General features: G+C 41.2%; 2 protein-coding genes across 7 annotated transcripts in view; both read left to right on the forward strand.

The window, feature by feature from the left end:
* CMSS1 (cms1 ribosomal small subunit homolog) overlaps positions 1–4,888 on the forward strand; it is a 227,427-nt gene extending 222,539 nt beyond the window's left edge. For all 4 annotated transcript variants that reach the window (XM_048293880.1, XM_048293882.1, XM_048293881.1 and 1 more), the window contains 2 exons: positions 408–496; positions 4,658–4,888. In XM_048293880.1, coding sequence (XP_048149837.1) covers positions 408–496; positions 4,658–4,741 — 173 coding nt within the window. In that variant the 3' untranslated portion in view covers positions 4,742–4,888. The remainder of the gene's footprint in view (positions 1–407; positions 497–4,657) is intronic.
* Positions 4,889–4,976: 88 nt separating this feature from the next.
* LOC125321268 (cell cycle control protein 50C-like) lies at positions 4,977–24,571 on the forward strand. Of its 3 annotated transcripts, XM_048293878.1 has the most exons (10): positions 4,977–6,286; positions 7,116–7,226; positions 8,369–8,470; positions 9,853–9,943; positions 11,782–11,919; positions 12,911–13,120; positions 13,910–14,035; positions 20,613–20,760; positions 22,221–22,445; positions 24,494–24,571. In XM_048293878.1, the coding sequence occupies exons 1-8, from the start codon at positions 6,074–6,076 to the stop codon at positions 20,645–20,647; spliced, it is 1,026 nt and encodes a 341-aa protein (XP_048149835.1). In that variant the 5' UTR covers positions 4,977–6,073; the 3' UTR covers positions 20,648–20,760; positions 22,221–22,445; positions 24,494–24,571. The 3 variants fall into 3 exon arrangements, with proteins under 3 accessions (XP_048149835.1, XP_048149836.1, XP_048149834.1); XM_048293879.1 differs by lacking the exon at positions 22,221–22,445; XM_048293877.1 differs by lacking the exons at positions 20,613–20,760; positions 22,221–22,445; positions 24,494–24,571 and having other exon boundaries at positions 13,910–15,199.
* The last annotated feature ends 1,356 nt before the right edge of the window (positions 24,572–25,927 follow it).

Genomic DNA, 25,927 nt, shown 5'->3' on the forward strand with positions numbered 1-25,927 from the left:
ATCCAGTCTCCTGTAAGTTGCTGAACACTGCCTGTCCCTGTTAACATCAATTTTCAGGTTAGGGTGCTTGTAACTTACCAGTGACATCAGCTGCAGAAATTCAACTCCTGTGGTTTCATCAAGAGGAAGCTTGAGGAATTACTTTCTGGCAGGATGTTAAGCTCTTGACAAGTCTGGCAACAGTAGTTGTTCTGCTTTTGTGTTTATCTTCCAAAAAGGCATGGGATTATGTGGCTAAGGGAGTTTGCAGTGTCAGTGCATTAGTTTTCCAACCAGCAAATGTAGTACTTAAGTGTTCAAAGATTAGTTTCCTTGGAAACAGACAGCAAAAGATGTAAAAGCCAAAAATCATTTTGAGAAGCACATGTCATATTATCCTGGTACTGAAATTTGTGTTGCCTTTTTAGATGGCCTGTGCTTGAACTCCACAAAATACATGATTCTGGATTGGAACTGGAGAGATCAGAAACTAAGGAGAATGATGGATATCCCTGAGGTATTGTATAAGCACCTGTATATATTATATTCTGTGTATTCATTACTTTTGTTTCTAGTTCTCAGGTCTTGATCAGTAAAGTTTCTTTTCTGTAAAGCCATCTTCAGTGGTATAGAAACACAAAGAAGTCAACATTGACTGACAAGTCTGTACTCCCAGGTCTCAAAATTATCTCCTGAAAAAGAATTTTTCCTTTATGGTTGCAAGTCACAGCTGTGACTTCTGTGGTTGTGCTGTGAGTTTCCCGTTTATGCTCGATGGATGTTCTGCCTGTCCCCAGGAGGTTCCCTCAGTAGGAGGACTTTGTAAAGAGTCCTAGACCTCAACAGGTGAGATGGGCATCACCAACTATGTGAAATTTAACGAAGGGAAGTGCCAGATTCTGCACCTGGGATGGGGCAGGCGTGGATGTACAGACAGACTGGGGGATGAGAGGCTGAAAAGCTGTGCCATGAAAAGGGACCTGGGGTTCCTGGTCTAGAGAAAGTTGAACCTGAGTCAGCAGTGCCCTGGCAGCCAGGAGGGCCAACCCTGTCCTGGGTGGCATCAGGCACAGCATCAGCAGCCGGACAGGGGAGGGGATTGTCCCGCTCTGCCCTGCACTGGGGCGGCCTCACCTCGAGTGCTGGCGGCAGTTTGGGGTGCCACAATAGAAGAAGGATATAAAGCTATTAGAGACCTGCCAGAGGAGGGTAATGAAGATGGTGAAGGGTCTGGAGAAGAAGTTGTATGAGAAGCAACTGAGGTCGCTTGGTCTGTTCAGCCTGGAGAAGAGGAGACTGAGGGGAGACCCCATTGCAGTTACAGCTTCCTCATGAGGGGAAGAGGAGGAGCAGACACTGATCTCTTCTCTGCAGTGACCAGTGACAGGACCCAAGGGAATGGCCTGAAGTTGTGTCAGGGGAGGTTTAGGTTGGTTATTAGAAAAAAGGTTCTTCACCCAGAGGATGATCGGGCACTGGAACAGCTCTCCAGGGAAGCAGTCACAGCACCAAGCCTGACAGAGTTCAAGAAGCGTTTGGACAATGCTCTCAGACACAGGGTGTGACTCTTGGGGTGTTCTGTGCAGGGCCAGGAGTTGGACTTGATCCTTGTGGTTCCTTCCAACTCAGCATATTCTGTGATTCTGTAAAAAGTTTCAAGTTTCCTCAAAAACTAAACAAAGCTGTGGACAAACATCTACGATTCTCCACCTGAGAGTAAGATAGCATCATGTGAGTAAATCTAAAGACAGTTCCCTTGTTTTTTCTTTTCTTACTTCTCTTTTTTGTCTTTTTTGGTTTTTTGACAAGAGGTAGGGTGCAAACAATTTAGAGCCATCCATCATTTGTACAGTTCTTCTAAGATAATTCCCAATTCTTTTCAGTTCTGTAATCCAGCTTTCATATTTCTTGCTAACAAGCAATGTTTACAATGTGTTGTGGGGCATCACCTATTTTTAGCCAGATGAAGAGGAAGATTTCTCCGTTAGGGCTTGTTAAAAAGCTCCCAATTTCCAGCACAGTGCCTTTAGGTTTTGTACATTTAGAGCAGGCCCATGCCTGGAATCTCCAGGGAAAAGGACTATTTTTTACATATAGACATTAAGCTGTTTCACAATTGAAACAAATTATCAGTCATTAATCCATCGATGTACTTGTCTAAGTATTTGAATGTGCTGTATTTTACAGCCTTGCATACACAAACCAAAAAAATATACATTGCAGAAATGAAGTAGCAAAAAAAACCCCTACCTTTGCTTTTTTGGAGGCAAGGAGGCTCCCTCTTGTGGTAAATACATAAGGCTTTTTTTGTATGGTGCTTGACCTCATCTGTAACTTTTTTAAAGAACAGAAAACATGAAATCACAGACAGTACAGTACAAACTCACAGGCAGTACAAAATGTGCTGATGGGAGTGGGATGGATTTTTTAAGTCATCTGAAGTCAATATCCATAAAGTAGACCATAGGTGATCTGCCTCAAAAAAATGAAGATGATGTTGCTAATATTTAAGTTTGGGCTATTGCAAACCTGAACTAATCCTTTCAGCTCACTGTAGGCAGCATCATAGCAGTTCTGTGTGTCTGTCTAGGAATACAGGCCAAAAATTGTGACTCCAAGTCTATTTTATTAAGGCAAAATCCTAAGGCTATCTTAGCGTAAAAAGTTAAAGCTTAGTTCAAGTTAAACCCAGGTAAGTAAGAACATTACACTGCCATATATTGTGTTAGGATAAGCAATAGATATTGATGTGTAATTGCAGAATAGTGAATATGTAATTACAGAAAGGTCTTCAAAGTAACTTGACTCAAGTAACACATCATAGAGGAAGGGTTTTGACATCTTGAGCTTTGTAAGTGGAGTATCTTGCAGGTATTTATCCCACTGCAGACATCAGGCAGATCACCAAAAGTTATGTATATGGGATGTCAACAGCGAAAGATACCCAAATAATGTTTTGGTGATAAAGCATCTTAACACTACATATAAACCAATGGGATGTTCTAGCAACTTGTGAGCTTCAGATATGGAATACAGTCTTCGCCAGCTTTTCTAATTGTATAAAAAATGTCAAATACATGCTATGAATAGTTGTATGTTTTCTCAGAGAGAGGAAATACAGTGCCAATGACAATTCAGAGAATTGGCTGTTTGATGTACTAAGTTCTTTCATCCCTGTTAGTTATAGAGGCAAAATTGTACACTTAAAATTAGAAACTCAGCATACTGGCCTATTTTCAGAGCAAACCCCAGTTGTCAGTAGTTTCTTTGCATACTTAAGGTGCAACATTGATACATTTCATTGTATTTACACCAGAAAGCAAGAACAGCTGGAAGCACATGTCCATTGTCCTTGCTGTTTTTGTAGTCACCTGATGTTCAGTGGAGAATTATATACACAGTGGTATATTCTGATAAATATATGAATTTAAAAAATGGTGGATCTTCCCACATAACAGTTCTGTATCCCATCATATCCACACAATGGATGGTGCCGTGATCCACTGCTCTGTCAGCTGCCTCAACATCTCATTAGTTAATGCTGTTGGGTATTTTCATTCTCTGTTTCTGTCTCCCACTTCATTCATCCCAAGCAATGGAGAGAGAAGGAGATGAAAAGAAAGCTCCCAAAGAAACCAGAGGAGGAATGAATGGGTTTATCAGACTTTGTCTTGGCACACTGGAGTTGTAGTAAAGCATAAAGGTCTAAATAAAAATGGATTGTATACTTTCTGATCTGACCAAAGGACAAGCTTCCTGCTTTGAAAGCTTTTTGTACAGAGCTTGATGGCAATACAGAGCAGTCTCAGCTCCTCAAAGTACTTGTTTGTAAGATTCAAGTGATTTTTTTTTCAACAAAGCCCAGTATTGTGTTGTCTGCAAACAGTACACACACTAAGCCTTCAGTAAATTTGAAAATATGGAAAGTTTAAGTTTCAGACTTCATCAAAATAAAAAGGTTTGTGAGAAATGGACTTGTTATAGAACGACAACTGTTTTCACCTTCATGTAGCACATCCAGTGTGAAACTGAGGCTGGCCAGGCTTTCTTACATCATTTATTCCTCTGCAAAGTGGAGGCACAGAAGGATATAATCCTGAGAGAAAACCTGCAAACAAGTTATTTGTAAGTGGTAAGAGGGAGCTATAAGGAAACTCTGGACTAACCATGGTGATAAAGAATCTTGTGTTCCCTCTGAAATATGTAGTCAATATTTACTCTGTAATACATTTGTTTTATCTTTAGATAAGGAATAAGCTACAGCCATATCAGTGTCATAAACCAAAGTACTTTGTATGCAGCACAGGCAGACCTGACCTTCATGCTCATTTTCATTCAGGTGTCTCAGACACAGACATGGCTGTGCCCGTTGTACTGCCCTTGATCTACTTTATGCCAATGGTTACTCTGGAAAGTCCTGTGGGGATTCTGTAGCCCAGGATGGGTTGTGGCATGCTTTATCAACTCTTTGCCAATGACAGCCTTTCTGTAGCCATGGGACTAAATGGGACTTCAGGACTGCAGGGCAAATTCTGGGGGTTTTAAAAAATGGAAACATTCTAGAGGACCTTGTATAGGAAACTCTAATTTCTAGTCCTATAGTAAGGTGCCTAAGTAAATAAATAATGGTGTCATTATCATAACCTTTTATTCTTTCTTTGATTTTTGTTTTCTTCAGATAAAGAGAGAAACAATTGACCTACTGGAGAAGAGTATTATAAAGCTGTGCAGAGATGGATCTGTGAAGCTGGGACTCTTTTAATGAGTTTACCAACAAGGAAGTAATTTGCAGCTGCATTTTACTATTATCCTGTCTGCAACTGAATTTTGACTTTTCAGAGGTCTCTCAATACAGAATGCACATTGCAACTTTTTCTGAGTTTTCTTTTAATAAAAACCCAGAAGCTTTGTTTGTAGTTCTAGTATTATTTTTATTTCAGGAACAATGTCATACTGAAATTAGAGTTACACTGCTTTCATCTGCTAGATTTACTACTATATGTCACCACTATATGTCACTAGGAAGACTTTGAAGATGAGCAAACATGGGTGTGAAAGTCTTTTCACAACTCAATTTTCTGTTCCCTCCCTGTGCTGTCCCAAATGAGACGTGTTTCTCTCATGAGAGTGATAATCTAGTTCTTGCCCTTGGGGGGTCTTTGAAAAAGTTGTGTGAATTTCAGTAATAGGTATTCAAGAAGGTATTTTTCACCTCTCTGTTCTAGAGCTGGCCAAATGCTGTTTTTTGCTTTTACATGATAATTTATCTGTATATTATACTGAGACTTTATTTTGGTTAAACTGTTGAAGAGTGCAAAAAGTATTCTTATGTTTGTCCATTTAATTTAAAAGGGGGTGATCTCTGGGTGATTCTTTTGTCATTGTGGACAGTAGGGAATGGATGGATTCTTTTTCAGAGAACAAGATGAATAGAGACGAGGAAGTCATCGGTATCTTGGAAAGCCATTGATCCAAACTGCGTATTTTAAAAATGAGTTGTCCTTCTGTGATAAAGAGCACACAACCTTTTTACAACCTTTAATCACATCTCAGTCAATAGCAATGAATGTAACAGGTTAAGAAATTTGATTCAGTCTTCCAAAGCAATGTTTTCTGTCCAGTGCTGTCTGAGCATCTGCAGTCCTCCCCAGTGGAATTCAGCACAACTGGAGTAGAACTCCTTTCATTGTATGCCATGCCTGTTAGCTGGGCAGCTATGGAAGTGAAGGGAGAGGAAACAATGCATCTGATATTACACAGAAATTCCAGTATAGCTGACAGTATCCCTGGACATGAGTAAGACATAAAAAATCCTACTGAGTTGTGGGGAAGGAAAAATATATCTAAGCTTTTCAAGGAGGAATGAACTGGACACCCTGATCAAAGTACACAATCATTTGATTGGTACAAACTGATCATGGAGATCCAGGCACAAATACAGAAAGCAAGGAAGAGAGAGATCTAGTTAATAAGTAATTCCTCACCATAATGCAGGCTAGAACAAACAATAGTCTCCCAACAATAAAGACAGTATCTCAGCTGAAACACTATCCAGCACAAGGATATTACTCCTTTCTCTCTCACCAAGAAGAAAATGAAAGGCAAGACAAGTTTTCCTCCCCAAGAAGGAGCAGCACCTCCTTCCAGATGTCCGGATAACAGTGCATTCAAACAGCAGAGGCTGCCAGCTTGGAAGCCCCAGCTCACCATTGCATCTGTGCTCTCCAGCTTCTTTCTGATAGGGGCATTCTGCCTCACTGTGGGAGTCTGCCTTGTCCTGTCTGCAAACAGCGTCAGAGAAATCCAGGTTGGTTTGGGGGTGCTGTTCTTTGATATTCTGTAAAGAGGAAACCAGGCTAGGTTTGGAGGGAAAGGGCATTAAGTTTTTGCTTCTGAATAAAGGTGATAGCAATGGCTTCGTGCCTTGGACATGTGTCCAGCAGCTGGTATTGCTGTGAAAATCTTCAGAGGCAGTCAGTCATCAATAAAATCAGAGCACTGGGTGATTACCTGGGTGGTAATATCTGAAATATGAGTGATAATTACTGCCACTGGCTGGTAATACCAAAATGCTGTCATTATTTTCTAGTGTTTTGAAGGGAAATAAGCAAATCCCTCTGAGAGTGTTTGGCACTAGAAGAACATACATATTTGCTGGGGCAAAGTCTTGAAATACAGGGAGCCCTAATGTTTAAATCCCTCCTGCAGACAAGGTTATTCAGACCTGTGGTGTTGTGAATAGATTCCTGTTAGGAGCCAACACTCAGCGCTACACCCGGGCTGTTCAGCAGGGGTGGGCCATGATGCATGTGGGGATTTGTCAAGCATTGCTTGGTCAGCCAGTCCAAGGTGCAGGAGTGTTCTTCACTCAGCACTCCTTTACCAAGGAGCAGATGTGCAAGTTCTGCAACAGTCATTGAAAGGCTCTAAACCAGCTTTAAACTAGGGATAAATGTCGTGGTTGTTCACTGAGGCCAAGTCTTGACTCTCTGCCTCTTCATTTTCAACAATGCTTTTGGCAGTCCAGAGTCACTTAGAGGAGAACTGCTCTGAGAAGTCTTGGAGCCAAAACACTAACCTTTTCCTATGAGCATGTCCCTTATTACAGTGTATTTCCTTGTTCACTTCTCTGACAGATAGATTATTCAGATAAATGCTCAGATTGTTCAAAGCTCCGTGAAAATTCCTCTAATTGGAATAAGGAATGCCACTGTTCTGTTAATTTCACACTAAAGGAAGATATATTGGTAAGTGAGTGCAAGAAACCAACTCAAGTTGCTTAGTACCACCTGTTACTTATATCCCTGAATTATAAAAGACACTAATTCTGTTCTGTAGAGCTCCTGATTAAATTTGCTTTGTATGTTTCAAAACATGTAATGCTCAAAATTTTACACTTTTGCTTTTGTTGTTTCATTTTGGTGTCTATAAACAAGACCAGGCTTCTTGGTTGGGAGATGTCCAAGGAGAACATGAGGGTGGAGGGAATAGTGTTTGATTGTGGAGGTGACTTCTCTCTGTATCTCTCTCTGAGTCAGTGGCAAACCCTTGCCCTTGGCCTGGGGTTGGTTGTTGCTGCCCTGCTAAGCTCTCAAGTGAGAAGGAAATCCGAAGCTCTGACCACTTTACATAAGTAAGCCCCTGTAGTCATTTTTACAAGGCTTGTGCTGCTAATCCCCAAGGTCCTTGAAATAATTCAAGTCTAGAATGTGATTCTGAAGTTTTCTTTTGGGAAAAGTATCCTTCATTTCCTGTCTTAAACTACCAGGTCATGTTTTTGAGACTGTTAAAATGCTTCATGTTCTGCCAAAGAGATCTTATACTTAGTACTGAATAAATGATCCCTTAAAATCACAGTGCAATTTAAAGTCACTTTAGGATTCTTCAATATGGAGGAGGCTGTTAAAATACTTTGTAATTCTTCAGATTACAGTGATGTTTGAGATGAGAAGTTAATTAACTGAGTAATGGGTTTTTTATAGTTGCATAATTACCTTTCATGCTTGAGTTGCCTGCCTAGCATTCTTCTTTTAATGTGAAGGGTTTTGTGCACCTTCTTTTATGGAAAATGGGTGTCTGTCTCTACAAAATGATTTACACTCATTGCAAGTTCATGGCCAGCCATGCCATCTTGAGTAAAATAATTGTCAGGCATTTTTATTTTAGGTTTTGTTTGGTGATTTAAATTATGTTTAATTTTGTGCCAAAACATAAAAACTTACAGTTAAAGATTAGATTCTAGCCCGTTTCTGCTGAATTGCTTAGGGTGGAGTTACCGACATTTTAATACGAGTTCAGTACTCCCCTTCCCTCTTTTTTAGCAAGTAATAGGATTTCTCATTGCCTTCATGAACTCTCCTTATTGAAGGGATTTATCCATGAATTCTAGGGTGACGTTTTTATGTACTATGGTCTGCAAAACTTCTATCAAAACCACCGTCGATACGTGATATCAAGAAGTGACGCACAACTGTTGGGCCGAAATGTAAATGTAAGTTTTCTTTTTACGTTGTGAGATCAGCAGCAGTTCCAGCAGGTGTGCCTTTGACCATATGGAGAGCTAACTAGGCAGAACCATAAGTGTGTTTAGGTGGCTCTAGGGAATAATAAAGTACAGATTTGCAGTGTTTGGTCCCAGCTTTTATGCTTGCTAGGGCCATTATGTCTAATAAGTTAGTAAGAGAGGAAGGTTGAGGGGGATAAATAAAAGATGTCAGTCCAGTGTTGCAGTTCTCAAACCTGCACCTTGCAGTGCTGATTAAAAATACATTGTCTTTTCAAATAAATACACAGAAAGCTTTTTCTTCTTGTGTTGTCAATCTTCTTAGCCAGAAGTGTTTTAAACTGTGTTTTTATTATAGGGCTAGGGAATTAAATTATTCCAAGTCTTTCATTTTGCCATCTGGCTTTGGTAGCAGACAAGGAGCAGGAAAAGGTTTGTTCTGAAATAAATGATCACGTAGCTTTCTAAGTATGCAATTTAGAGGTCTAAAAAGGGAGGTAGACAGCATCACCTGCAGCAGACCTGCAGAAGGAAACTGGAGAAGGTAATCACAGCATTCAGGTTTTTTTACTTACAAATCTAAAGTATATTTTCTGTAGCTTAAAAGTAGCATTTCTCAATATACGCACAGTCCACATGTCCTTTCTGTACCTATGATGGTTGTGCCATGCTAATCTGTTGTTTTTATAAAATGCTTCTTACAACTCTCCAGACATGTTCCTCATTTCTATAAAGTGCTTCTTACAACTCTCCAGGTGTCTTGTTAGCTTGTTTGTTTGCATCCAGATGCAGCTGCTTTTGGCTTTTGTGCCAATCAGATACACAGCTCATTGGAGTTACTTGAAAATGTTTGTGTGTTTAAACCTGAAGATTTAGAGTTTCTTATGAACTGGGACAGGAAAGATGTGATAAAGATGAGGTGGACTTTTGTTTTTCATTCTGTATCTTCGTGTATCAAGATTTGCCCACGTTCAACTGCAGTAATGTGGCCAACTACATGTCCAGCAGTAATGCAGCCCAGGTCAGAATTAAAAAGAAGGAAAAATAAGATGCTCTAGCGTAAGCCAAGGCTTCACTGGAACATTTTCAGTTGTAGCCATTTTACAATAGCAGATCCCCAAACCTGTTTTTGTAGTCTAGAGCTTGCAAGTCAGCAGCAGAATTTGGTGAAGACCTTAAGTTTCCATACCTAGATATGGAAGGTGTTCCTGAACTACAGACCCATTCATTTGGATGTCTCTCTAATGTGACAAAAAGCTACTGGAGACTTAATTATTCGGTGGCTTTTCAGAAGAAGGCATGGGAGGACACCAGCAAATTAAAACCAAACCCTGGCTCTGTGCCTGACTGTTGTGTGACCTTGAATGCAGATCCAGAGGAGCTACTGCGCGCCCTTCAGCACCTACAGAAATGGGACCCCCATGGCGCCATGCGGGGCCATTGCCAACAGCATGTTCAATGGTACGTGGGCACCTTCCTCTCCCACCTCACTGATTCCCTCTTGAAACTGTTCCCTTGCCCCAGTCCAGGGAGTCCTGGTATTGCAAGGTCTCTTTCTCCCACAAAAGGTTTTGTTTGGTGGTGCTACTCTAGTGAATGTGGGGCTCTGCTTCCTACTGTTTAGTAACTTGGCCCTAGTTTGGAAGCTGAGGGAGATTTTTCAAAGGCCCCCTTCCACGTGAGTGTACAGCAGGAGTGAGGAATTTAGGCCCTCTTGAAATAAGGAATGAGGATACAAGGGATTTAGTGTACTTCCTTGCTTAAAAGTACATTCTTGTACAGTGATGGGAGAGCCCAGATTCTGCCTTCCCACAATCATGTGCTTAGAAGGAGGGATTCTCCATGTTCTCCACATTGTTTTGGACCTTTGGATCTACGTGGTTTCATTTTTGTTCTTAGAATGCTGGAAGCATACATAGTCTTAATTTGATCCTGGGTTTGATCTTTGTAGTAATCTAGTGGCCATAATCTGCTTATGAGTACACTTGGGAGATTTCAGAATGTATCTTTGGAAGGAAAACCAACAAAAAAAACTGTACAGACTTTTCTCCCCTACCTCATCTTTTTTGTCTTCCAATCTCTGCTGCTTCCCACTCCCACCCTTTTTCTAACCTGTTCCATGCAGCAGGTTTTGGGAAGGCAGCAGCTCTTTCCAAGCAGCTGAGCCACCCACACCAGGGGACTTGTGAAGGCCAGTTGTGTTCAGTAACTTCTAGATCCATTTGATTTTCATGTACCTGTGCACCCACGTGGAAGTGTGATTTACTGGGTTCTCCCCAGACCTAGGCCAGCAGAGCCCAGCTGTGGGCAGCCCACACTGTTCTGGAGCATGTGAGAGAGAGTCAAGACAAGCAACTAAGCAGGCAGAGCTCAGAGCATTGCAACTCCTGTGAATAAATGGTGACAAATAGATGGGGATGTGGTGGGCCACAGAATGATCACTTGCCCAGAAGAGTGTGTCTGAGCTTTAAGGAGCTGTGTGAGCACAGGTTTTGTAGCAGGAGGGGGGAAAAAAAGTATGTTTTCATTGATGCTCATGCAGCTGAGTTGTGCTTTTCCCATCTCCTAAAAGGCAACCCCTCCCCATCTGTATCATCTGATTATCCCTGCCCATCATCCCATTGGCTGCCATGGGGTTTACAGAGATGTTAATGAGACCTATCATGTTTCTGTTAAACTAATCTGTGTAGGAAAATATTAATGGATAAAAACAAGTGCTCTTCACCCACTGAAACTGAATGACATGGTTAAGCACAATTTTAACTAAATGGTTATTGATTGAAGAAAGTGTTTGTGTCAAAGTTGGTAGGCAAGCTCTAATTGGCATAAAATTAAAGCAAAATTTTCTCCAAAGGACTGGATTCCCTTGACTGTGCTTTTACCTCTACCCTAGTCCCTGAAAAGACATCATGTGTAGCAAAATTTTAGGACATCTGTCAAAGAAATTCTAGGGAAAACTAACTAGGACAGTAACTTCTGTAACTAGTTAGAGAGCTCAAAAAGTGATCTGCAAAGAAGTTAGTCCCACAGGAGCTGATGGACATGAGGAACATGCGCAGCGTACACAGGGATTGGTAGGAAATGTTCAGTCTTTGAAACTTCAGAAGTTCTAAGACTGGTACCTTAATTCTTCTCGTGAAATGTGCAGTGCTCCATACACATGATGAAACCTTTCCCAGGATGTTCTGGTTTCCTATCCACTTGAAAGATGCTTCGATGTACTGGTTTTTTGTTAGTCACGCTGCCAATTTGACTGACTGTCTTCTGCTCACAGATGTTGCTTATTGTTTTCCCTGCAGATACTATTGATCTTTTCTACAATCGTAACTCATCTGTGATTCGAGTGCCACTGCTGAAGACTGGAAACAGTTGGTGGACAGATAAAAATGTGAAATTTCGCAATCCTGAATCATACAATCTCTCCTCTGCATTTGCAGGTAAGAATGGTTCTGCTGGTGTTCCTTATTTTTCAATGGCTTCCCTATCTTCCCCTTCATGTGTCCCCCACTCTGAGAAAAATCACCTTTGAGAGAAATACCTTCCAAAGCAGGTTGAAGAAGCAGCTTTAGAGGGTGACTGAGAGCAGAAGTCACATTTAGCCAAAATATCACCTTTTTACTTTTTTAATCAGTGACCGTAGAAATTGAGAGAAGATGTTTTTGGAAGACTGAAGTTAGCCCACATCAACATCCTTCTATATAATTTCTTGTAATGCTTTATCTGTCCAGAGAAAGCAAGGATGCAGTTGCACTTTTTTTTTCCTGCTGGCAGCATCTGTGAAGGAGAATCGCACGGCCCATCTTTCCTTCATGCCTTTGCAGATTCTTGGGCAGCTGTGAGACACAAGAGGCTGCCTTTGTCACTAGTTCTTTCAGACTTGTTTCCTAGGGCTTTTGCCTGGTTATGGTGATACCTATTGAAGTGGGGCTAAAAGCTGCCCGTTCTGGATCAGGGCGGTGCTGTGCTGGATGCAATATGCAAGAGTTAATTATCTAAGTAGTTTTCATGGGACAGATTCTAAATGTCATAGGCTGTGCCATTAGACTGCAAAAAGGTGCCTTTCTGGTTGTACAGGAATATATTAATGTATAAAAATGAAGGCAAGCTCTTCGTTACAGAGAACATGTTGCTTGCTGAAGAGGCAAGAATCCAGAATAAACCGTATATTCATTTGTGCAAGTCACTTTGTTTTTCTTGTGCTTGAAGGGTCTAATGTGTAGCAGCTCCTGGGTACTGTTAAACCATTAATTTGTGTTTCAGGTGAGGAGGCATGCTTGGAGATGCTATTATCTGCCATAATCATTTTGAACAGTGTCTTGTGTCTCTTCTATATCTCATATTCTGTTTTGGTTGTGTGAGGCCCAGAATTTCAGCAGCCATTGTTTTTACTGACAGTATGTCTTTCCTGCTTTGTCTCTTTGTCACCAGGGACAGCAAGACCTCCTTACTGGCAGAAACCAGTGTATCTGTTAGATGAGGATGATGAGAGGAACAATGGTTATGTGAACGATGACTTTATTATCTGGATGCGAGTGTCGGCCTTCGCTACGTTCAGGAATCTCTACCGTCGTGTCAGGCGGATACAGCAGTTTGCAGAGGGCCTGCCAGCAGGGAATTACACCTTCCAGATTTCCTACAGTATCCTTTCAGATTCCCTAGGACTGTTAGAGAGTTACACTGAGGTGGAAGTGAATAGGACTTGTATGGTCAGCTGACAAAGAAACTGCACAGAACACCCCTGTGTCAGCAGAGCCCTCTGACGGATTTGGGGCATGGCCTGACTTACAGGAGCTTTTGTGCTGGTGCCACTGCCCCTCACACCCAACAGTGGGAACTCTGCTGACTAAAGCACTCCTTTTGTCAGCAGGAGTTATGTCAACATGACCATAAATTTCTCTTTCTCAGCTGAAAGAGCTGTGGTTTTAAATGTTGTGTCATGGTTCTATTCTGAAAGCTTCCATGGGAGAGATGAAAGGTAAACTCATATAACATTCTGGGTACAACATATTGGGTAGAGGTGAGCACTTATCCTCACAGAAGCTATGTGGAGTGTCACGATAAGCTTCCCAAAAGGCCCATTTTCAACTGAGCTTTCATAGCAAATTAATGCAGTAGCAGTTCTATAAATTATGAATCTGAAATTTACAATGTTTAAAGAAAGAAAGTATTTCCATGTGCACATGAAGACTGTATCTAAAATCACTGGGTTTCTTACCACCAGCTGCTTACCACCACCGAAAAACCAGCTGGGTTTTTGGATCCAGAATAGCAGAGACATCACCAGTCAGTTAAAGGGGTTTTGGCAGCAAAGGCAGACCTCAAAACTCTTTATGCCTTGGAAAGCTTTTTGAGCATTTAACCACTACTTTCTCTTCTCCTGGAAATAATGTACACTTTGTTAGTGAAATCTTAACATCCTTCTCTCAGATTTCCCTGTTACCAGGTTCAAGGGGAGGAAGCATGTGATTCTTTCAACCGTGGTGTGGAGCGGAGGAAGTAACCCATTCCTGGGAATTGCCTACCTGGTTTCTGGCACAGCAGCAATCCTGACAGGTTTTGTCATAACTGGCATCCACTTAAAGCTCAGGAAAAAGAAAACATACTTTCAGAAACAATAAGATTCACCTGCCTTTCTGAACAAAGACAAAAGTGTGCAGTGAACAAAGAAGGTGCAGCACAGACCTTTCACTCTTTCCCCTGAGCTCTGGACCATTTTCAGTGTCAGGTTTGGTGAATGTAAGCACACTGAGGGGGAGAGCTACTCCATCATCTGAAACCAAACTTACCTGAGGTGTCATTCTTATTAACGCACGTGTGAGCCTAAATTTGTTTCCTAGGAAACTTGTAGTGAGGTGAGCTTCAAACAGCAGATAGCACAGCGGATTAGAATTGCAATGGCAAAGAAATTATGTGGTACCAACGTCTGGCCAGAAGTCAGGGTCCATATTAATTTCTTTCTTGGCCCATAATTCAGACATTTCTCTTAACTGAAATGGAGCTTTGGATGGGTAAGAAGTGAGGTCCTGATCCAACAAAGAACTTGAGCAGGTAGAACTGATGGCTAAAATCTGCTTGTGGGCCACATACATGTGCTAAATGGCTTGGCTTGGGTTTGATACATCTTTTTCAGATATGCTGAAAAAGCAACCAATTTACATGAGTGTATTCACTCCAGTTTGAAACCTGATTTGTAATTGAATACAGGGCATTTATTAGGAGGTTGGAATTTGTTTAGACCAAATTTATTGTATTTATCTAGCTACTGAGAGCTGGAGGGCATCCAATCACTGATTTACATTTTTTAAATGGTTTAATAGGTATCTTAAATTAAAAGTTCCTTTAATGCAAAATATTTAGCAGAAACATCTACCTAATATAACTATTGGCCAAAATTGCACTCCTACCTACCCTACCCTTCCATATGAAAGTTCACAAATTCTTACATGACACAGAATGGTAACTTATTGTCAATAAAAAATAAAGCACCAGAAAATCTGTCAACTTAATTTAAAGCAAACGCTGCAACTCATGAATAGGTTCACCAATTTTCACGTTCAGAATTTTACACATTTAGGACTTATTTCTAGTCTCACAAGATGAAGGAACAGCACTGAAGAATTTAGGTCAAGCATACCATGGTAGCTGCGAATTTTTAAAAATAATTTTTCTGTTGTAAAGTGCAACTGGAATAAAGCACTTAAATTCCTTTCATAAGTATTTCATGTGCCTTGCCTCTCTCTCTCCTAAAAAACCTTCTCACTCACTAGAACAAGAAACAAATCACAGACTGGAGCAGGAGAGAGGGATGTGGCACAGGGCGGCTGCGTGCCACCTTCAAGGCACCTGCATCTGCTTTTGAGAGTGTCTGGGGCTGGGGATCTGGTGACCTGTGACAGATGGCCCCTGGTGAAGGGGTTTGCAGCCTCAGAAGGTGCAGTTTCCCTGAAGCTCTGCTTCGTAGCTGAGCCATGAGCAGCAGAAGGGGAGCTGCTCTAGTTCCCAGCCCGGCCTGGGAGAACAGTCCTGCTCCACCAATGCTTTGTGCTGACTGGGAAAGGTGCCTGTCCCCTCTGCTCTTCTGGCTCGGGGCCTGTCACCTCCATCCAGAAGCTGTAGAAACAGGGTTCCTGGATTTCAGCCCTTGCACCTGGATCTGTCAGGAGCTGTGGAAGAACCCCACCCCTCTCTGGGCTGGACAAGACAGAGCATGAAGCAGTGCATTCAACAATGCTTAAGCTCATTAATCTAAATCACTTTTAACAGTGAGACATTCTCCTAAACCTTTTAAGTCCTTTTGAAAATGTGATCCCATGCTGCTTTCTGTGGGATTTCCTGACAAAGCTGAACTTATGTTTTCTGGCTCCTAACAGACCATAGGAACTTCTTTATTTTTCTCTTTCTCTTTCTTTTTTATGTGGGGTTTTTTTAATCATCTGAGAAACTGACTTTTGAGAAATGATAGGGGTGGTTAAGTCACGATGCAACTGTCACTGATTTTATTTCTTCATGAAGTATCTGGTAAAAGAGTTAGTAAAAGGAGACTGAATAATGAGGTATGTATTTCAGTGAGTCAGTGTCTACCAGGAAGAAAAAGCTCTATAGAAAACACAGCCCGGCAAGTAGTGTTTGCCCATTATCTCCCAGAGTTTTGTGCAAGAACCTCTTCTCTTGAAATGTAGATTGTCTTCAAACCCCTCCATAGGGAAGACCTGTCTTCAAACAAGTCTTTTTGTTTTTCCAGAAGTTGTCTAAGTCTTTGTTTAAAAACTCAAAATCTCATTTTTCATCTTACCACAGCTTTAAACATGCCTTACTTCTTTCTGGTACCCTCTGAACAGTGTCCTTGGAAGCTGCTGCTTCAGCTCCAACCATTTCTGTTGTTAGCTCTGAGAAGCTCTGCAGTGTCTGTCTGGTTCAGGATGGTGCTGCCCAGACCAGAGCAATGGGAATGGCAGCTTTGATTAATTACTCCCAGCAGATGGATTCTGCCTTGTTCAAAAGGGTGGAAAATAAGTGTTAACAACCTCCTTACGTTGCCTTTTGTGCCAGGGCTGCAGCCACGCTGTGGGCCTGCCCCCTGTGCCAGAGCTGGCACAATTACACCTTTTCAAGAAAGCTTTGCAGGTGTGTTCCTCAGTGCCCACACTGAGAATACTTCTCTATCTACATGAAATGTTTGTTGAATATTTTTGTGCTGCTGCTGCCTTATTCCCTTTCATGCAGGGGCTGGAACAGAAGTGAGAGGCTGGGCTGAAGGACTGGCCTAACCTAACAGAAAGATGGTAAAAGCCATCATTAACTGCTCCTCGTTGTGCCATGTCCCAGGGGATTGTCCCCTTTTGTCAGCTGCTGGTAGCAGCAGGAGGCATGAGTCCAGGCAAATATAGCGGGATTTGGAATTCATTTATTCTGGCTAGTAGGAGATCATTAGGACAGCTGGATCAGGGAAAGTAACACTGAGGTTTGGAGGGCAGAGGTATGAAGGAACCAGAGATGTTACACTTTTCCTGAGGTACAAATTGCTTTCAGAATACCTGGAGTGTTACAACCAGTATTGTGTCTTTGACTTATCCTGCTTTTGCCTTGTGCATTTGATTTGATGAATTAAGGTTATGTGCCTTGAGTAAAAAGGAATTTTTTTTTAAGAAAGTGCCTTGGTAAAACTTCCCAAAATAGAATTTTAATTAGCTTATCTATCAAACATACTTTCACCAATAGTAAGTGAGCTCTTATCTCAGAGAGATTGACATATGTAGCCTTGACAACTCAGTGCAAAGACGTCTGGGTTTAGGATTGCCGAATGACATTGAGTTATACCTGAAAATTCTCTAGTCAACAGCACCACCGTGCGGGCTACAACATTAAGCCATAAAAGACTAATTGCCATTATTTATAATGTCTTGGCATATCATAAATTGTCAGTTCCTTTGTTACTACTGCTTAAAGCCTCATCTTGCATCATTGCTGCATTTTCAGTCCCTTTGAGCTAAATGAAATGTTGCAATTTTCTTCACTCTCCACAAAAGAAAGACTCATGTCAGAAATGGGGTTTAGGTTTGGTGAACTGAAATTAATGATGTCATAGATGCTGAAAGTACTAGAAAGTGATTTTTTTATTTTCCCTATCTTTTTTCCTAGAACAGATAAATAAAAGAGGATATTTAGTTATTAAGTTTTTTTCTTTGGGGGAGTGGATATTTAGTAAATGGAAAACTGGACAAAGGATTCCTGTTAACAGATGTAATCTAAATTCATACGGTAAAAGTGGTCTAAAATAGATAAGTCAAATGGGATATATGTTTCTGGGGTTTGTTTATGATTTTGAAGATGGCAGTTACACGTGGGAGCATCTTCTGGGGTTCTTCAGTTTTTAACAGTGGCAAAAATATCTGGAGGGAACAGATCCCATTATTATGAAAAACCTACCTGCAATTTAAATCTCATTTCTAAATTCCAGGGAGGTATAGGAGACATCTATATTTTAATGTCAAAAACTGTTGTAGTGGTTTTGATTGCCAGCTCCTTTTGGGATTAAATTTCATTAATGGATATAACTCTATATCTAGAAAGAGAGACATTTTTATAAACCCAAAATCTCATTTTTCATCTTACCACAGCTTTAAATATGCCTTATATCTTTCTGGTACCCTCTGAATTAATCAGGATATTTCAGAAGAACTTCAGTTAGAGAATTTTTCCAAGTCTTCTTCAGGCTTTACAGTCTCATGAATATATGTCCAGTATTTTTCTGCCATGGTTGGTTTTTCTGTTTCTAATCACACACATTTGCTTTCCTCTAAAAATAAAGGGATGAGTCCTTCATGTGAAACTGATTAGCATGATCACAGACCTATAGAATCTGGAAAAGCTAGTTACATGCTGCATCTGTTTTATATTAACAGCTGTGTTACATGCAGATTATCAATATTAATGTGTTTGGATGATGTATTTTAGTGATGCACTGCAGTGTAAAAGCTTCCTCTCCTTCCTCTGCGAAATGAAACTCATACAAGAGTGAAGTCAAAAATGGCAGTTCAGGGAAGGGAGGGCTTTGTAAGCTTTGACAATGTAAAGAGAGGTTGCACAGCAATTTGGATTTGAGATAGATCTAAGAGAGGAGAGAGCATTTGCCAGTCACACAAGAAGGTGCTGTCATCCTCACTGAGAGCAGCAGGGTTTGAAACAGCTGATTTGAGAAAAACCTGTAACCACAAAATGAGGGGAATGGCAGAAGGGGAAGAAGTACTTTTCCTGCTCTTGGGTGTGGAGGCAAAGAAATTTGGCTGAGCTGCTCAAGATGATGGTATATCCTGACATGTGATCTGGAAAGTCCATATGATTTTGAGCAGCAGCCAAGTTACGCTAAAAAGTTTCTTGGTTTTTAGTGCAGTCTGAACTACAGTGCACAGGTTTTGAGCTCATGTGTTTTGACTGGGTTCTCTGTAATTGCATTACTCCCTACAATTCCAAGAATAATTTTGTTATGAGCTGGAAGTGCCTTGGGCAACTGCCTTCAAGTTGGTGGTCTCTTGTTTCCAAAAGAGGGACTGTGGAGCATTTTTGTTCTCTTTGGGTCCTGCTTTTTCCTCAGGTTATGGAAGCCAGGCAGGGGAAGTGTGGGGCTTGTTTTGCTTTTGCTCACATTTATGAATGAATGGAAAAGGTTTTCTCCCTTTTCCCATGAAGCCGCCTAGGAGAGGAGAAGGGCTATAGGGCTGATTCTGGGCCAGTGCAAGTAGAGGCAGTATTTAGATGACATCAAATAGTAATTGTCATAGGTGAAGATACCAAAATACCCTCTCGTTAGCCATTCAGGCGCTGGGAGGGGCTTCCTCCGGTCGTCGGAGGTGCTTTTAGAGAAGGCTCTAGGGAGCGCTGCGAACAGGAGCAGGTAAATAGGGGTGTGGCACGGCAGCTCGCACAGCCAGGGCAAGCTGGCAGAGTTTCAGCCATCCTCCTGCTAGTGGGGTTTTTATTTTGTGTTGGGGTTTTGGTTGGTTGGTTGATTTGGGGATTATTTTTTTTCAGCAATGGGCCCCAAACGATCAAAAGCTTGTTCTTTGTTAAAATTGTAATACCAAAGCAGGGAATTATATTTGGTTCTTTTGCAGTTATAAGGAAGGATCTTAGAATTTCAGTAGAATATTTTCTGTTTATTAGGAATACATCAATTTAATAGCATCAAATTTGTGTTATAAATATAATGGCAGTTATAATCCTATTTAGATTGTCTTTAATTTGTTTTCTACAGAAATAAGTTATTCCTGAGCCTTAGACTTCTTCCAAAGCTATCCCATAATTTTTCTTGTGTTACCATTCCATCCTTCCAGAAGCTGATTATTGCTTGCAGAATTGTCTGCAACACTCAAATTTACTACCTAAATTCTTAAGTAGCAATATGAAGAAGTCATATGAAGAAGTCATGTCTCCCACAGTAAACTCCTGGAAAAGCTGGCAGCCCATGGCTTGGCCAGGAGCACTCTTTGCTGAGCCCCCCTTGCTCCTTACCCATCAGGATGACTTGTTAGAATCCCAAGTTCTGTTGCAAATAGGGGCTGAGATGCATTGTCTCATGTTCTGGAGATTTTAACAATAAACAGAAAGAAAACGATAAAATTGAATGAGGAGCCTGAGAATTACAGTAGCAGGTACAGGTATGGAATGTTTGGAAGTCGTTCATTTATCTTTATTTAACTTCAAAGCCTGAGAAAGTGCTGGCTCTGTAAAACTGAGCTTTACTTTATCCATCTAGAAGTTTAGGCATCTTCCTTTTCAGTACACTTCTATACTGTAAACACTACTGGAGCAATGAGTGGATGTAATACTACATTTTCCATTTTTTAGTTTGCAGTGGAGGTAGATTTGATCAATGGCTACATTTGGGAATGAAGTGATTAAGAAATCTTAGAAAGGAAGTGAGGTCATGAGTAAGAAAAGGGAAAACAAGTAATTTATAAATGAGAAACATGGAGACAATAATATTTAATCCTCACTGGAATCCCACAGAATCACACAGTAATATTAAGAAGCCAAATTTCTTCTCAGGGCTGCTGGTAGTATATAATTTTCTAATTTATGTTGCTAGAATACAAATATCTGAATTCTGTGTATCTTTTTTTTCCTCCTTTAGAAGAAGCTTCAGCAATACAGGACGGTAACAGATGAAAAGCTGATGTGTCTCACACAAGCATTTAAAGGCCTCCCTTTGGTAGAACCTGGAAGAGAACAAAATCCAAAATATTTTGGAATTGCAAGCAAAGGTCCAGCAGGCAGCCAAGGTGTGTACGTGAATGTGTGAAGCATGAAAGAGGAGTTGTGGCTAGTTTATCCCTGTAGTGGAAAATCTGGTATTTAATAGATATCTGTTTGCACAAGTACCTCTTGCATGAGCTTGAATGTCACTTCTGTAAATTCCCATGCCATAGGTTCTGCTGGGAGCACAAGCAAAGGAGGAGAATAGCCTTCCCCCATTAAGATGGCTTCCAAAGTAATTTTCGTTCTGAGGGTCCCAAAAAACCCCCAGAAACCCAAAGAAATCAAACCCAACAGAACCAGGATCTCAGCTTCCTGCTGCTGAGCAGGCTGACACTCTGAGATTGGTGTTTCCATAAGACACTGGAGGTCGCTGCTGGCCAAACCAACTGGTCAGAGAGGTCTGGTACTTGGTATTTGTGACTTTGTGAGAGGGGAGTGACCAGCTGAGTGCTGTGTGACATGCAGACAGGCTAAGATAAGCCAGTAGCATTGGTGGCCAAACTAAGCAAACGTGATTCACCTTGAACTTCTAACCTTCGTTCACCACTGAGTTTTCTCCCAGCTCTCTTTCCTGGTTTGTTGTTGAAATGCATTGCTTTTGCTCTCAAGGTCAGTAACTTCTTGTGAATCCCAAGATTTTGGGAGTTACTTGTATTCCATAGTTAAATGTTGGTTTGGGGAATCTTTGTAGTTAAAAATTTTCTTCCTGGAAGAATTTTCTTCTTGGGAAGAAGCCACATACCAGATCCTTTTTAATTTTTTGAGATTGACCCAGGCCTTGTAAAAGCAAACAAAAGGAAATTACCCCCCAAAATATAAAATCCAAACAGTCAGAAAAGCACCCCTCAAAAAAACCCCAGCCTAACACCCAAACCTTCACATTCAACAGTTCTGCAGCACTAGAATTTTCAAATAGTCTTTCCTTACTTTACTTAATTAAATACAGAATAACTTCTTTTTTTTTTTTTTTTTTACTGAAGAGATGTCTCATTTAAATTAAATCGTAAGGAGATCAGCAAAGAGCTCAAAAAAGTCTTGAATTGTTTTCTATCCAGTCATTGTTGTCATCAAATTTATAATATGGGGCATTAGGACAAGTGCGTAAGTCTGATTTTCTCAAGAAAATGTCACCAAATCAGCTCAAATACCTGTTCAAGTCACATGAAGTAAGTCTTGTGCATGAGCTACAAACAGATCTCATACTACTATCCTGAAATTGTGAGGCTATGTGTAAGAGTTCTTCCTGTTCTTATAGCCAGTAAAGACTTACAGCATGCTTGAGTGAAAGAATTCTGTACCTGGGCATCAGAAGAAAGTTAGGAGTGTGTATGGAAGATCCTCTAGTCTGTTTTTTCAGATACCTGAATATAAGAGTTGTTATTGAGATTTTTCCTATTTCACTATAACTAATTTTTGTTGCCTTTTTGCTTGTTTGTTTGGGTTTTTTGTTTAACTTTTATCCCTGCTTTGTCTTTTTCTTTAGAAAAACCTGTTTTGACCTATTCTGAGCCCAGGACTTATGCAGGCAACAGGGAAAATATGGGGAAATTTCCACAGGAAGAACTACCTTTCACATTTCCCCCAGGGCCAGGTGCCTTGGGTGATACGAGACCTGGTGGAAGCTTTCCAGCTCACATCTTCCAGCCAGCTGTGCTGCTGTCACCACCACAGCAGAAGAGCAGTCAGGAATTGTCTTCCCTCCAGAAAAGTGAGATCTCTCTGACTGCCGTAGACTTAGGAGTCTGTGTTGTGTGTTACTGTTTCAATCTCACAGTACCTTTGAAGATGTATTTTCTATGGAAAATTTTTAATCTGTATGCCTAGACATATTGGCCCTATAGCTGGAATGTCCTACTGCTGCACCCAGATATGCATTTCTTTTGTTACTATGCCTGCTGCTAGACAGCCTGTACACTTTTCCATCTCCTGGCAGCAGTCCTGTCAGTGGCAGTCCAGACTGACATTTTTATTTGGTATTCATTTTGATTATCATATCTGTGTGATTGCTGAAGCTCTTTGTCGATGACCTACAGCACATCATTTCAGATTTCCATCTGCTGATGGTGTAATCCAGCCTCCACCACCTTTAATGGTGGGACCACTGAAGCCTGGAACTTCTCTGTTTCTGCAATCCATGCTGCAGACACACCAGGATGTCTGTAGGCTGTGTGCTCCTGCTTTGAGCCCATCTTCCCAGCAAAGGGGTTTTTGGAAGCTGTGGGAGCCAGGTTCCCATTGGGTTTCATTTAATACACAGGAAGTGGTTGAGGGAATTTTGGGTGAAATTATGTGGTGCCAGATAACCAGGTAGCTCAGTCTTGTGTCAGTATCCATTGGCTCTAGGAGTTTCATATGTTGGTGGCTCACTTCTCATTGTTGGGAGGAAGAAAGTTCATCAGGGTGATTAGGGAAGGCATTTCTCATTTGTCCTTACTGAAGTGAGCAGAAGGAAGCACCCTTTGTGATTCTCAAAACGAGCTGTTTTCTGCTGCAGCTGTCACTGTAACCACAAGCATCCCACTGATCATGCCAGGGCCCTGCATAACACCCTTGTTGAGAGGCAGATAATTACATCTATGGCCAGCTGGATGGTTGCTGACAAGAAGGAGGGTACAGGAGTGGGTTTTGGGGTTTTCCTGCTTTTTCCTCCCTTTCAGCTGTGTTGTTTTGTAAGCCTTTTTCAAGTGAGAAAAATAACCGAAAGTCCTTTTGATTTTTAAGGAGCTGGCAAAGCAATTGAAAGTTTATATTTAATTCAGCCACTCAGCGGGCTGCTGTGCTGTGAGGAGGTGCATAAAAAATCTGGAGGAAATGAACCTAAGGTCTTGTTCTACAAAGAGCAATGTCTGGTTTCAGTGCCATTGGGGGCTGTCAGATGTCTTCTGTCATTTGAAACCACAGTGCAGAACTGTATTCTGAGAATTCTCTAAAATATATTGTTACTCTCTTAAGACTGATGCTAAATGGCTCAACAAATGTTAAACTTAATGAATGTTTCTTTATGCTCAATGATTCATAAAACACACTTGAGTATAAATTTTTAAGTGCTCTTCTCAGCTCAAGAGGCAAGAACTAAAGCTTGTGAAGGAATGGGCTATTTGGTGTATGAAGCATAGAAAATCTATTTTCTGTTTTGATCACAAAATTCAGCTTGGACTTAGCATGTAGCAGCTGGCAGTGCTGTAACTTTAGTCATGTCTGTCTGGTGTGTTATCTCTTTGCTGATGATAACCACAAAAAAAAACCTAACTACTTTTGTTGGCCACAGTGTTTCCTCTTTAGAGACTAGGTAGTTAGTTTATTATCATGCCAAATGTCTTGTATTATTTTGTTTTAGTATCCTAAAAGTTTTGTTAATAACCCAATATAAATATCAGAACTGAAACAGAAACTTAGTTTACCAGGAAAGGTAACTGAATTTTGGAAAATGGAAGACTAACTAAAAAGTAGTATTTGATCTGTCAGCTAAGAAATTCAAAACAATTTATCATCTTCTCAGTGAGTTCTCTGTCTATCTCTGATTAAATCATTTAAATGTAAGAGTGTTTGCAATAGGAAATACTAACCTGGTGAGTTCTTACAGCAGGATATTGCATAGAGTGGTTTTGATCAGTAACGTAACACCATTCAGGCCAGATGTTACAATTCAGATTCCTACTTGATTATTAGTAACCTGATGCAATAAAGTCCGTGTTGGTTTCCTCAGTGAGGATCACATGTCCCTGTCCTTACTGTTCCTTCATTTCGTGTTTGTAGTGTTTGCAGCCATTTCCCCATCTACTGAAAGAGAGCCATGCAAGGAACGGAGCTTACCTTCCTCCCCGAGGACACAGAGCACAACTGAGGAAAACTGTCCCATCTCTAGAAAACAACAGCTCCTCCTGCAGACAAAGACGTGGCGAGTTCCCATGAGAAAATCAATCTGTCCTGCCCAGGTGACTCTGGGAGAAACAGCACAGCTGAAGAGTTACTTCAAAATGGTGATCTGCTGGGCCAGATAGCTGAGCTCACACGGCAGAATGCTCTAATTAAAGCTCAGCTGAGCAAATTCAGAGGTGTCTCTGGAGACAAAAGTGATTGCCTACATCAGCCAGACCTGACCCAAAATGCACCTAGTCCAGACTCTTCACAAGGACAGGTCAGAATTTAACAGAAGAGGAAGGCTGGATCTCCTTCCTGCTGATCTGCTTTCCCATAGTTTACTGGGGCTTTTTTGTCTTTCATCTTGTCAGTTACTATTTGCTTGCTTGAGACTTGTGATTTTTTAAAATTATTCCATTAGCAGATCAGCAGTAGTTTCTCATATTGGCCCCATGTTGTATATGTGTTGCAGTGGGGATCCTGCAACACGCATATATCAAACCAGGAGTCCCGTGGAAAGGAAATATATATACGGACAGACAGATTCTTGATAGCTGTTTCAGAGAGATGTTTATTTCTCCAGCCGCATGGCCGGAGCTCTGCCCAGGAACTGTCCCAGTCACGGGACCAAGGGTCCTTCTCCCCGCGCAGGGGAACACAAACCAACCTATGGGAACGAGGCTGAGCAGGGGCAGGGTAGCCCCGTGTCTGTGCCCTCAGGGCCCCTCTCCCAGGGCTACACGGCAGGGGAGGGACCCCAACACCTCACCCGTTTTATTTTAATAAAAGGAGAATGAAAACAACTGGATAAACATAACAAGAACAGTTTCAAAACAAAACAAGCCACCCTCCTGAGTCTTTAAATGTCCAAACAGATTCTCTGGAACATCTTAGGGCTGACAGAAGGGAGACAGAATTCTCTGAGCATGCTTTGTGGGGAAACTGAGGCAGGAGAGGGTTTAACTTCTTCCCTCCCCCTTTTCATCCCCCACTCGGCATTGGAAAGGGATTTTTGGGGAAACAATTGGCAAAAGCATGGTTTTGTGAGGGAAACCATGGGTGAAAAAACGGATTGGGAATACACTGGGGGTAATAGGACATAGGGTAAAAGGGAAAGGTGGGATTAGGAAAGGGAAACTGTAGGGGGGGCTTACAATGGAGATACTGTCTAACATGACTACGATTTTTTGCATATATACTGCCTTTTACAGGAACACCATCAGGCCCAGTGACCTGCGATGCTTGTAACCCTTTTCTCCCTAGTACAATATTAAATTCCACCACTTCTCCATCTCCCAAGCTTGGGATCCATTTTTCAGGGTTATTCTT

The sequence above is a fragment of the Corvus hawaiiensis genome, chromosome 2, assembly GCF_020740725.1.
Source record: "Corvus hawaiiensis isolate bCorHaw1 chromosome 2, bCorHaw1.pri.cur, whole genome shotgun sequence".
In the NCBI taxonomy this organism is placed as follows: Eukaryota; Metazoa; Chordata; class Aves; order Passeriformes; family Corvidae; genus Corvus; species Corvus hawaiiensis.

Coding starts and splice junctions, on each gene's coding strand:
- LOC125321268 (XM_048293877.1), top strand. CDS start 6,074: ATGAAAGGCAAGACAAGTTTTCCTCCCCAAGAAGGAGCAGCACCTCCT. Junction 8,471..9,852: donor TGTTGGGCCGAAATGTAAAT/GTAAGTTTTCTT, acceptor CCTTGAATGCAG/ATCCAGAGGAGCTACTGCGC. Junction 13,121..13,909: donor CACCTTCCAGATTTCCTACA/GTATCCTTTCAG, acceptor TCCTTCTCTCAG/ATTTCCCTGTTACCAGGTTC.